The 11,721-nt window shown below is 44.0% G+C and overlaps 1 protein-coding gene across 1 annotated transcript in view; it reads left to right on the forward strand.

Moving 5' to 3' along the window:
• Nucleotides 1–24: 24 nt before the first annotated feature.
• Nucleotides 25–11,721, forward strand: part of LOC147174924 (ceramide kinase-like) — a 13,078-nt gene continuing 1,381 nt past the window's right edge. The window contains exons 1-12 of the mRNA XM_086073185.1: nucleotides 25–397; nucleotides 2,906–3,064; nucleotides 4,366–4,488; nucleotides 4,573–4,698; nucleotides 6,518–6,584; nucleotides 6,657–6,802; nucleotides 7,506–7,580; nucleotides 7,664–7,922; nucleotides 8,418–8,497; nucleotides 9,519–9,736; nucleotides 9,845–10,062; nucleotides 10,489–11,721. The exon at nucleotides 10,489–11,721 is cut by the window's right edge and continues 1,381 nt beyond it. Coding sequence (XP_085929311.1) covers nucleotides 262–397; nucleotides 2,906–3,064; nucleotides 4,366–4,488; nucleotides 4,573–4,698; nucleotides 6,518–6,584; nucleotides 6,657–6,802; nucleotides 7,506–7,580; nucleotides 7,664–7,922; nucleotides 8,418–8,497; nucleotides 9,519–9,736; nucleotides 9,845–10,062; nucleotides 10,489–10,576 — 1,695 coding nt within the window. The 5' untranslated portion in view covers nucleotides 25–261 and the 3' untranslated portion in view covers nucleotides 10,577–11,721. The remainder of the gene's footprint in view (nucleotides 398–2,905; nucleotides 3,065–4,365; nucleotides 4,489–4,572; nucleotides 4,699–6,517; nucleotides 6,585–6,656; nucleotides 6,803–7,505; nucleotides 7,581–7,663; nucleotides 7,923–8,417; nucleotides 8,498–9,518; nucleotides 9,737–9,844; nucleotides 10,063–10,488) is intronic.

An 11,721-nucleotide genomic window follows, 5' to 3' on the forward strand; every position in this document is an offset into this window, starting at 1 on the left:
CGAGTTTTACACCTGCACTTGAATGCATCGTCAGGCCACTCCCACTTCCGGTAAGTACCCGCTATCTCTGGGGGAGAGAAAAACAACTTGAGCGCTATCCGCTACTTGGTGGCCATTTAGCTGAAATTCCCATTTAATCTTCTGGGGTTAAACGTCCGCTCCTGGCCGTTTGAGGTGGAAGCGGCTCACGGAGACGACATGGCCCATCGGAGGTAACGTTTTCCCCGGGCCTGACGCTGAAGGACGGACGGAACCGGTCCGATGGAGAGGCCGGCGAGGCTGTTGCTCTTGTCCGAGCTGCGCGTCCGCAATGTCGGCCACGAAGTGAGCTTGTGCCGGTCCCTGCTCACCTGGAAGAGGCGAACCTCCAGCCCGGTGTACCATCCGTTCAGACCCAGTAAGACCTCAAACGAGCCGAATCGTGTCTCGACATTTGTCGTCCTCCTTTGTCCCTCTGGACACACTCCAATACACTCGACGTGGCGAACAAGACACGAAGAGCTAACAACGAATAAAAAAATAAAAATGTAAATGTCTAAATTCATACAACACGGCTTATGTTCGACTTTTCATCAGCATCCGCTTACGTAACTAGCCACGTGCCATCAACCAAAAGCGCCGTGTGACTTGAAATTAAAAATAAAAATAAAATTGAGTAAACAGGAAGTGTGTCATCTCTACGACGGCGTATTAGGGCTACGTATAAATATATATATATATATTTTTTTTTTTTAGAGGGCGGGGGGGGGGGGCAGTCTTCCGAGAGAGAGAAAATCGCAAATTTGCCACTTTATAGAGTCGCAAATTTACGAGTTTTTTTCTCGCAAATGTGCCACTTTGTATAATGGCAGATTTGCAACAAAATAAAAAAAAACTTACGTAAAATACACGGAGCGTACGATTCGGACGTTTGTGCCAATACTTTTCGGTCGGGTTTCCAAATAAGGAGATCCTTGCCAGCGACAAAGACGCCTCGCTTTGCGAAGGTCCACAACCAGACGATCAAGCATTTAAGTTCAAATGTATAATTACTTGTACGTTTATGTTTTCAGAATTATTTTTTACACATTCATAAAAAGAATTGTACAAATATCTAAATTGATGTATCGAATCTGCTGCTCTCCGTCATTCACTTGCATTTACCTAAAGTATGCTAGCTTCTGATTGGATCGTGTTAGTTAGCTGAAAGGGGATCAAGAATTGTTGTCGCTCTGGCTGCCGTGAATGACGAGTAAAGTTTTAATTTGAGAATGTATCTGTCTCCATCCTGCCTTTTCATTTTATAAACAGTGTCCCATTTACCACCAACGAATCCTCACATGATTTGACTATAGCTACGCTACGTGTATTTCTCGTAAGTTTCTGATTTTTTTTCCTCGCAAATCTGTCACTATGAAAGTCGCAAATTTGACACTTTATAAAGTGTCAAATTTGCGAGTTTTTTTCTCGGAATATTGCCTCTGCCTTTTAAAAAATATATATTTATACGTGGCCCTAATACGCCGTCGTATATATTGATGTACTTGTCCTGTTTTGTAATACAATATTGTAAACTGTATTTCAATATTGGCAGTGGTTATTTTGAGGAGGGCCGGCAACTTTTATTTTGCCGTGAACAGCTCAGATTATTATTATTTTTGGCTTTATTGTGAACAGCTCTGATTGGTCAATTGATAAATCCGAGCTTACGTCACAAGCCAACATGGCGGTCAACTCGGTGAAATGACCCCTCATTGAAAATAATTGAACTTTAGACGGTTGTAATTTGATTTGTGAGGATGATTTTGATTTCAAAATGTGATGAGATTTCGTTTGACGACTATAACAATCTGCGCGGTTTGTATGCTAGTCACAGGCAAAAGCAAGACATTACGAGTCACGACGCTTGTTTACACTTTGTAAAGGAAGCATTTGCATTGGAGAAATATCAGAAATGGCCGCCGGATGTTTGGAATTGTCCATTCTAACAAGGCTTGTTGCGCAAACGCTGCATCCGACAGTGATCGTTTCATCTCTATGGACGTTGACTCCACACAACTGCTAATTGAGTTAAAAAAGGTCAAACCGGCTATTTTAACTTTGCCACCCAGTGCCGCTACGTCTTCAAAGATCTTAAATAGTTGAAGGATGATGCTTTCGCTGGGTTATTGATCCTGAATTGTCCCTACCGACATCAGTCCTGTCGCCATGGCGACAGCTGAAATAGTGGAACCCGTTTGTGAATCTTTAATGTTTGTTGTCCTCCTGCCTGCTGAGTTCTCGGCTCAGTTCTCTCATATTCAGTTTCACTGCGTCGACGCGCTTGCGTCACGCTGAAGTCCAGAAACTGCTGTCCTTAAACGTTTTGAGCCGTCAATTGAAAGACATGGAAACCGTTTCCATGTTTTGTTTTGGCTATTTGAAAATTATAATCTTAACTATGACTGATTGATGGTTTTATCCAAAATGTTGCGCTTTTGTAAATTGTGCTTGGTCTGTCTTCGTAAGTTTGTAACTTTGTGTTTTTGCTGCTGCTAGTCCTGGCCAGATCTTTCTTGAAAAAAAGCTTATTTTCTTGAAAAAAAGCTTATTTTCTTGACCAACTGCATTTTTTTAGCCTGATGCCAATACCGATTTTTGGCGGAAAAAAATACAGATTGCAATGCCGATTATATATATTTAATGCATAAAATTACTATAATTAATTGAACATTCCGACTTTTTGACTAAAGTTACTATGTTAGTTTCTTGTGTAATAATTCAATGATAGTGATGTCATGAGTTTTATTTATTCATCACGTTGTTCCACAATCAAGAAACTAAGGAAGTTAAGACCTCGCTCACGTCTTAGTCACATGAATATTTTACCAGGAAATAACAGCGTCTCAGTATTAATGACTTGCCCGTGTGTGTGTGTGTGCGGCAGGTGTGTGCCACAGCGTGTGCGTGTCAGAGATCATCAGCGTGCAAGAGGAGGAAGAGGAGGAGGCCAAAGAGGAAGAGGAGCAGAGGAGCAACCGAGACGACGGCAGCTGGAAGAAGATCAGAGAGAACCAAACGAAAGACTGCAGGCGCTCTTTCACAGGTGACAAAAACAAACGCGGATGAAGATGATGATGATGATGATTTGTCTCGTTCATCTGAAGATGAACTCGTCAACTGCCTGCACAAAAGTCAATGTGGTCAAATTCAACGTGGCCTTTTGTATGCACGAGATTTGGTCCGATTTGGTTTCTGCGACAGTTTTTCCCCTTTTCATTGATCAAATGTGTAGCTTGCTTGGTCGGTTAATTGTTACCGTAGATTAGTTGTTAGTTATAGTTGGCGAGTATATGTTGGCAGTTTAGTTGGCGAGTCAGTTAAGCAATGAGTCTGCCTTTTAGTTAACAAGTATCTTCTTTAGTTGGCTGATTAGTTAGTTAGGTAGGTAGGTAGGCTGTACTCATGTAGTTAGTGTTTAGTTAGTTACTTGCTAAGTTAGAGAGTATCTTATAATTCTGATTGGTTAATTATCCAATAATTGTTTTGTTATTTAGAAACTACAATCATTTGTTGGTTAGGTTGGTTATTTCCTTATTTAGTGAGTATGTTGGTTAGCTAGCCAGGTATCTAGGTAGTTATTCATTTGATGGTGAGAATATGTTGGTTAGTTGGCGAATCAGTTAGCCACTGAGTTTGCTTGTTACTTAGCAACTCTAATGGTGTGTAACTTAGTTGATTGGCTAGGTAGGTTTTGTTAGAGTAGACAATATTAAGTATTGTACTCTTTGCGTGTTCAATTAACTGAATGGTGAGATTCTGGTGAAGAAGTCCCTTTGCAAAGGTAAATAATTATCAGAAGCTTCTGAGGACAAAAGGCTGACGACACTGAAGCCGTGTTCTATCAGGTTTTTCTGTCTCGTCCAACGTGGGGCATCAATATTTATTCAAAAAAGTGGGAGACTAGAAGTCTCCTCCCATCAGCCCACAACTCAGTGAATACAAGAGAATCTGTTCCCATGGGTATAAATCAGATTAGAAAAAATACAATAATAATAAGCCTGACTCCCTTCCGACCAGTAGAGACCGGCCCTCCCATTTAGAGATAGCGAATGAATGTATGAACTCGTTGCCCTTCCTCATGAAAGTAAGAATACAATTCTATTCATTGAGCCTATACTGAGTTAACTAAATCCAAAACGGCTAAAATATAAATTGAAACTGAAAAACAATGTTAATAACTTAACAGTAGGTAGGTTGTTAGTTTGGTGCTTAGTATGTTAGTTCGATGCGCTGCGCCTCCATGTTTGTCGGTCGGGTTAATAAAACGGCAGTGCTACGATCGTGTCTACAAAATGGCAAAGCAAACGATGCGCATACGATGAATGGTGTTGTTTTGCGCCACAGTGTCGTACGTGGAGAGGTGTCGGCAGCACCGCTGGCGGTGCGCTGACGTCACCTTCACCTGTCCACAGGCGGCGCTGTGCCGCTGCTGGGTGAGCGCCATCAGAGAGCTGCTGGCAGCCATCAGTACGTACCTCAACGCACACACACACACACACGCACACACATGCAGCGTTGTCACATGTGTGTTGTCGCGTTGTGTTGCTGCAGGATGCAGACCGACGCAGCTGCTGGTGTACATCAACCCGTACGGCGGCAAGCGGCAGGCCAAGCGCGTCTACCAGCAGAAGGCGGCGCCGCTCTTCGCCCTCGCCGGCATCGGCGCGCACGTCATCGGTACGCCAGACTTGCACGCAAACCGCAAAGTTCTGCTTCCCGCTGTGGGCCTGACTTTCTAATAATTCTCCTGGCGAATAGCAAACATTTGCTCCCGCCTTCAAAAATGGAGTCAATTATAGCGAGCGACAATTAAAAGGATACTCGACCCATTGAGGCATTTTCAGCCGTAAAAAAAAGTGAATATTTTGTCCAGAATGAATGTGACAACTTCATTATTTTTCATGAACAATTTATGCCTTTAAAAAGAAACGTTTCCACTGTCAACTGAAGACATCGCAGGTGCTCAGGGTTCAGGTAACGACCAATCATGGCTCATTTTGCTGACCAAACCGAGAGAAGAGGTGAGCCGCGATTGGTCGTTACCTTCTTCTTCAGCATAGGCGATGTCATTTCAATAAAACAACAACAACCATTTCCGATCTCCGATCATAAGAAAGCAAAACAATATAAAGCCCCGATTGGCCGATTCGTCGAGTCGCCATGGCAACGGGCAAGCGCAGAGTGCCTTGCGTTGTATTTTTTATTTTATAAGTGTATTAAATATATCCATCCATTTTCTGTACCGCTTGTCCTCACAAGGGTCGCGGGGGTTGCTGGAGCCTATCCCAGCTGGCTTCGGGCAGTAGGCGGGGGCACACCCTGAACTGGTTGCCAGCCAATCGCAGGGCACACAGAGACGAACAACCATACTCACAATCGCACCTATGGACAATTTGGAGTGTCCAATTCACCTGCCATGCATGTTTTTGGAATGCGGGAGGAAAGCGGAGTACTCGGAGAAAAGCCACGCAGGCACGGGGAGAACATGCAAACTCCACCCAGGAAGGGCAGAGCCCGGACTTGATCTCACAACCTTTGAACTGGGAGGCGGACGTGCTAACCAGTCAGCCACCGTGCCGCCCTATTATTAAATATTAAGTATTAAATATATATATATATATATATATTTTTTTTTACCTTTCTCAACTGAAAATCTTAATGCTATCATGCGGGGAATTTGAACACCGCGGCGGCTCCCCATAGATGTTGCGAATGTAAGGACGGATTCGGTTGCGTTTGATGTCGATGATGGACTGCGATGTGAAAACGGGATCGCTCGAAAAGGAAAGGCCAGCGTTTCGACGCGCGGTCTGATGACAATCTCGCCACGATTATTGAATTCCCTGCGACACCTTCAATCAATAGGGTCGTTGTCAGAAGGACACGCCATGTTGGTGGACTTTACGCTAGAGACTATCGGCATATTTACACAAAAACCCGCCGCAGCCGACTTTATGAATGAGGAAATGAAATGTCATGTGTGGCCGAAAGGAGGCGGGGACAGAGAAAAGCTCGAGCGTCATTGTGGAACAAGCTGCAACCGACCAGGTTTGGTTCATGGAACATGTTGCTACGGTAACTGACCCAGAGCTTAAATGAGCTCTTTTTATGGCACGGGTTCGAGTTACCTCTTTTCCTCTGCTTTCACTGACCTCCCTTTCTGAAACGGAAAACGCAGTTTCCCGCGTTTCAGGATTTCTTGACCCAGAGTTGTCACCAAACCTGCTTTGTGAAATCGACTTCACCTTAATTGAATTCATCTTGTTTCATCCAAAAAGGAACTTGCATAATTTGTTTCAAATAGTTTTATTGGTTTTAATATTTTTAACTTGAAACATTTTCTTGTTTTGTATCCAAATCACGATTCCTATTTTCTTCATAATCGAGCAGTTCTGCTGCTTGGGAAACCAAAAGTAATCAAAAGAAACAAATGAAATGTTTCCTTGATTTCCGTGTTTAACCTGTTGGCATCTAACGTGCGTGCGTGTTGCCATAGTGACGGAGTACGCCAATCACGCCCGGGACCACCTGAGGGAGGAGGCGGAGCTAAAGAAGTACGACGGGTGAGTGAGCGCCGAGCGGGCGCGGCTTTCGGCTTTGGGCGCTGGCGCTAACGTGTGCGTTCCCCTCGCCAGCGTCGTGTGCGTGGGCGGCGACGGCATGTTCAGCGAGATGGTGCACGGTTTGGTGTGGCGGACGCAGAAGGACGCCGGCCTGGACGTCAACAGGCCCGAGCAGGCGCTCGCCGCCTGCTCGCTCCGCATCGGAATCATACCAGCAGGTCGCCGCTCTCGCCGCTCGGCTCTTTGCCGTCACACTTAGTTAGTGTTAGTTACTGGACTTGGAAGTTAACTCGCCCCTTTTCGGGTTTGGTTTCGATGCATTTGTTTGTTAGCGAGTTGGGTTCGCTGGCGGGTGGATCTTTTCGTATTCAAATATTAGCGGCGTTAAAGGAGCTATAAACTCGAAATGAACGCGCTCAATTTATTAGGTAGGTCGGTTGTTTGTCGGTTTGTTAAGTAGATTGGTTGGTTGGCAGAGGTGGCAAATCCAGGTCCGAAAGTAAAAACCCTGCCACGGTTTGGCTTTAGCCCTAGGTGCTAGCTAGCTAGCTAGCTAGCTCGCTAGCTCCCATAGCGCTTGTTCAACTATCAATTCTTCAGCTGTCCTGTCAATTAAAGGCAAAAAAAAACATTAAAATTGATGTGAACAGTACATTTCAAGGAAACAGTCCCCAAAAAAATCCGGCCTTTAAAATTCTACTTTCTTTCTTATGAATTTATGGGAAAAAAGAGATATTCATGGTTTTATGAATCGATATCAGGCTTGAAAAGGAAAATTGAGTCTATTGATTATTCTTTTTTTTTTTATGTTGCTTGGTTGCCAGCGAGCTCGTTTTGGCTTGTTTCATAATCACCATAATTGATCGGTTCGTTAATCGTAGCAATCCTTTTTTGAAATCATTCCATTTTTGAATCTTTCAGGTTCCACAGATTGCATCTGCTTCGCCACAGTGGGCACCAATGACCCCGTGACCTCTGCCCTGCACATCATCGTGGGTCAGTCAGTCGGACGCCGCGCCGCGCGTTCAGCAGCAGCAGCAGAGTCGCCCGTTTGCGTAACCGCGTCATGAACTCGGCAGGCGACAGTCAAGCGCTGGACGTGTGCTCGGTGCACCACGACGACGCCTTCCTGCGCTACTCGGTGTCGCTGCTGGGCTACGGGTTCTACGGCGACGTGCTGACCGACAGCGAGAGGAAGCGGTGGATGGGCCCCGCCAGGTACGACCTGGCCGGGCTCAAGATGTTCCTCACGCACCGCCACTACGAGGGCACCGTGTCCTACCTGCCGGCCGGCGGCGGCGCGGGGGCGCCCAGGGACGCGTCCAGGTGTCGATCCGGGTGAGGACGGACGCAAACGAGAGTTTTCGGGGCCTTTCGCGAAGGTCGACCCGGGCGGGCGATACGGATTCTGCATTCGTATTTCATTCTGGATGGTTATGATTTGAATTGGTTTTGATCAATGTCATAAACCCAACAAACGTTTGTTTAAAGATGTCATTTATTCAAAAACAAATCTTGGGCAAAATATTCACAACAATATTGCATACAGATTTTAACTCAATTTGAACATAACCTCAACATTCGTAGCTTGCGCAAAAAACTGCTATTCATAAGATGGACCTCAATTGCACGATTTAGCTCATTTTCAACAATTCCATTTTTATTATGACGATTAATTGAATGCATTTGATTTATTGCCCAGCCCTCGTTTCAGGTAAAGGGAGGGGTTCAAGCCTGGCTTAGGGTTTCAATCACAAATGAGGGTTTTAGGTGTCAAGCAAAAATGTGTGTTGTGCCGGGACGCTCGTGAAATGTTTTGCTTTTCTTTTGCAGTTGTTCGGTTTGTCAGGACGGCAAGAAACTCTTGCCGGAGAGAGCCAGCGTGTACCGGATGGACCCCGAGGAGTGCAGCGGTACTTCACCTGCAGTCTCTCAAAATCCATTTGAACAAGATTCCGAAAATCGGATCTGCAAATAGATTATTTTTCAGGAACATCGATTTATTTATTTTTTTGAGGGTGGGGAAGAAAAAAAAGTTTTTAAATCAAATTTGTTTTGTCAGTTCAAATGTATATTTCTTGTTATTTGAGATCTTGGGGGAAAATATTTATATATAGAAAAAATATGAAATAATATTTGTATTAAGATAAAATATTTCATAAAGAAAACATTTTTGAAGAAAATGATTAAGATTATTTTTTTTTAGTTACAAAAAATATTTTGGGGAAGGAAAATTATCTATTTTTTTAATATAGATGGAAATTGTATTAAAATAATTTTGAGGAGAAGAATGGGGAGGATTTTTTAAAGCCTTTTAGAAATAAATAAATATTTTTGGAAGGCAAATAATTTTATTGACGAAAAGTGATGTATTTATTTTTTAGTTAAAAAAAATTGGAAGGAAATAGATTTTTGTTTTTAATTAATATAGAAATTTGTATTAAAGAGATTTTTGAGGGGGGAATGGGGAGGATTTTTTCATTATTTTATTCAAAAAAAAAATTATACAAATTTTTTTTAAAGGCTTTTGGGAAAAATTTTGGGGGGGAGCCGAAATTATTTTTTGAAGACAAGTGATTTTTTTTTTTAGATAGATTTTTTTGGAAAGGAAATATATTTTTTTTAAATTAAGATAGAAAATTGTATTACATATTTTTTTGTTCTTTCTATCTTAATTAAAAATAAAAATAAATCCTTCCAAAAATATTTTTTTTTCAACAAAAACAAAAAAATCACTTGCAGAAATTATTTTTTGGAAAGAATTTCTTGAAATGATTAGTTTTTTGGGGTTTGTTTGTTTTTTTAGGTAAAAAAATCTGTGGCACACAAATGAAAATGCACAAATGAGATCTTATTATATATATATTACAAGGGGGGGGCCGTGAACACCGCACCAAATCCCAACGTCGCAACAAGCGTGTGATTCCGTTGCAGAAAAGGACTACGGCGAAGATGGCGGCTGGCGGACGATCCGCGGCAAGTTCCTGGCCATCAACGCGGCCAGCATGAGCTGCGCGTGCCCCCGCAGCCCCAAAGGCCTGTCGCCCGCCGCCCACCTGGCCGACGGCACCGCCGACCTCATCCTGGTGCGCAAGTGCTCCCGCTTCAACTTCCTCAGGCACCTCCTCCGCCACACCAACAAGAACGACCAGGTGAGCGCCTGATCCGGCGCTCTCTCTCTCTCTCGCTCGCTCGCTCGCCGTCTTCACGTCCGTCTTCACGTCCGTCTCCACGTCCGTCTGCGTGCGTCCCTCCCTCAGTTCGACCTGTCCTTCGTGGAGGTGCACCGCGTGCGGCGCTTCCGCTTCGCGCCGCGCCACTGCCGCAGCGACTCGGAGCTGGAGCTGGACCTGCTGGACGGGAAGCGGCAGATCTTCGGTCAGATCTGCCGGGACCACCCGGCCTGCGGCTGCGCGCCCGCCTTCAGCAGCTGGAACTGCGACGGCGAGATCCTCCCGCACGCCGCCATCGACGTCAGGTCGGCTCCCGCAGCCTCACGCAAGCCGCACCACAACAAAATCAGATGGTTGGCCGACATTGTTGACATTATAACCATGAAATGTTTTGTTTTTACGATTAAAAAATGTGATTGTTTAAAAGTTACAAAAAAGTATGGCTTTATTCTGAAAAATACAACTTTCTTCTTGAAAGATTAATACTTCTCCTCCCATCAAAAATATGACTTAACTGCTAAAAAAAATCACTTTTTTTTTCCTGATCCAAACATGCCTTTTTACCTGAAAATTGGATTTAATTAAAATAAAATATAGCTTTATTCTTTAGGGGGGAAAAAACACTTTATTTTGAAAGATTAACATTTTTCCACTAACTTTGCCCTCCCGAAAGTTTTTTCTTTCCTTACTCGGTTACATTTGTGTTTGTGTCCTTTATTGTTATTTTCCAGAGTGCATCGGCAGCTGATCCAACTGTTTGCTCGAGGCATCGAGGAGGCGGCCATGTTTGACGAGCTGGCGCCCGCCTGCTCCGCGTAGGCCGACCGCCTCGGACCTTCGAGCGTCTTCCTTTCCTCTTCGTCGTCTTCCGTTCAGCGGGTCTGATCGGGTTGTGTTGATGAGAGAAACTGATACGCAAACACTTTGGCATCACGGTTGACTCGCTTTAGTCGGGTCTGATTTTAGAGTCCTGTTAGGTCTGACTGTTGCGTCGAAGTCCTACTGAATGACAAGACCAACTCCACGTCAATGTCAACGTTTTGACGGGTCTGAATTTGGAGAAGGCCTGAGGGCCTAGTTGGGTCTGAGAAGCGCTAGATCTGACTGTTTCGTCTAATAGTCCTCGTAGAGTTTGAGTGACAAATCCACCTCAAGTCTCGTCTCATTTGTTGAGTTTTGTCGGGTTTGAATTTGGAGTTTAGGTCAATCTGTTTTGTCTGAATGTCAAAGTCCTGCTAGAGTCTAGTCTGAATGAGAAGTCCCACTTAAGTCTCAGTGTCAAGTCCCATGATTAGTCAGGTCTGAATTTGGAGTTGAGGTAGGCCTGAATGTTGCGTCTAATTGTGAGTCCTCGTAGAATCCACTCTGATGAAATGACAGGCCCAACTCCCGTCAAGTCTTCAGAGTCGAGTCCGTTTAGTTGGGTCTGACTTTGGAATAGCGTTCGGTCTGCTGATTTGAAAAGTCAAAATGTGACAAGACTCCAGTCTGAATGAAAAGTTCAACTCAAGTCTAGTTTCTGTGCTGCCTTCTGTTTAGTCGGGACTGTATTTGGAGTTATGTCTACCTACTGAGTCTTCTCATAAAATTCCTAGTAGATTCCAATCTGAGTGACGAGTCCAAATGAAGTCTCGTCTCAGTGTTGAGTCCACATGGAGTTAGTTGAGTCTGAACTAAGTGAAATCTGTTGGGTCTCCAGCCGAAGTCCTGCTGGTAATTAATCTGAATGGCAAGTCCAGCCCCGGTGTGAGTGTTGTTGATGTTTAGTCGGGTCTGAATTTGGAGTCAAGCACGGTTTGACGCTTGAGTCGACTCAATCGAGTCCAGTGTGAGTGACCGGTCCAAATTAAGTCCAGTCTAGTTTCAATGTTGTCTGTGTTTAGTCGGGTCTGATTTTGGACTTGTTGGGACTCTCCAAAGACATTTTTTTATTTTGTCTTTGAAATTTGTTTTTATTTATTTGT

Source organism: Leptonotus elevatus, chromosome 4 (genome assembly GCF_054856555.1).
Source record: "Leptonotus elevatus isolate MCC_2025b chromosome 4, RoL_Lele_1.0, whole genome shotgun sequence".
Lineage (NCBI taxonomy): Eukaryota > Metazoa > Chordata > Actinopteri > Syngnathiformes > Syngnathidae > Leptonotus > Leptonotus elevatus.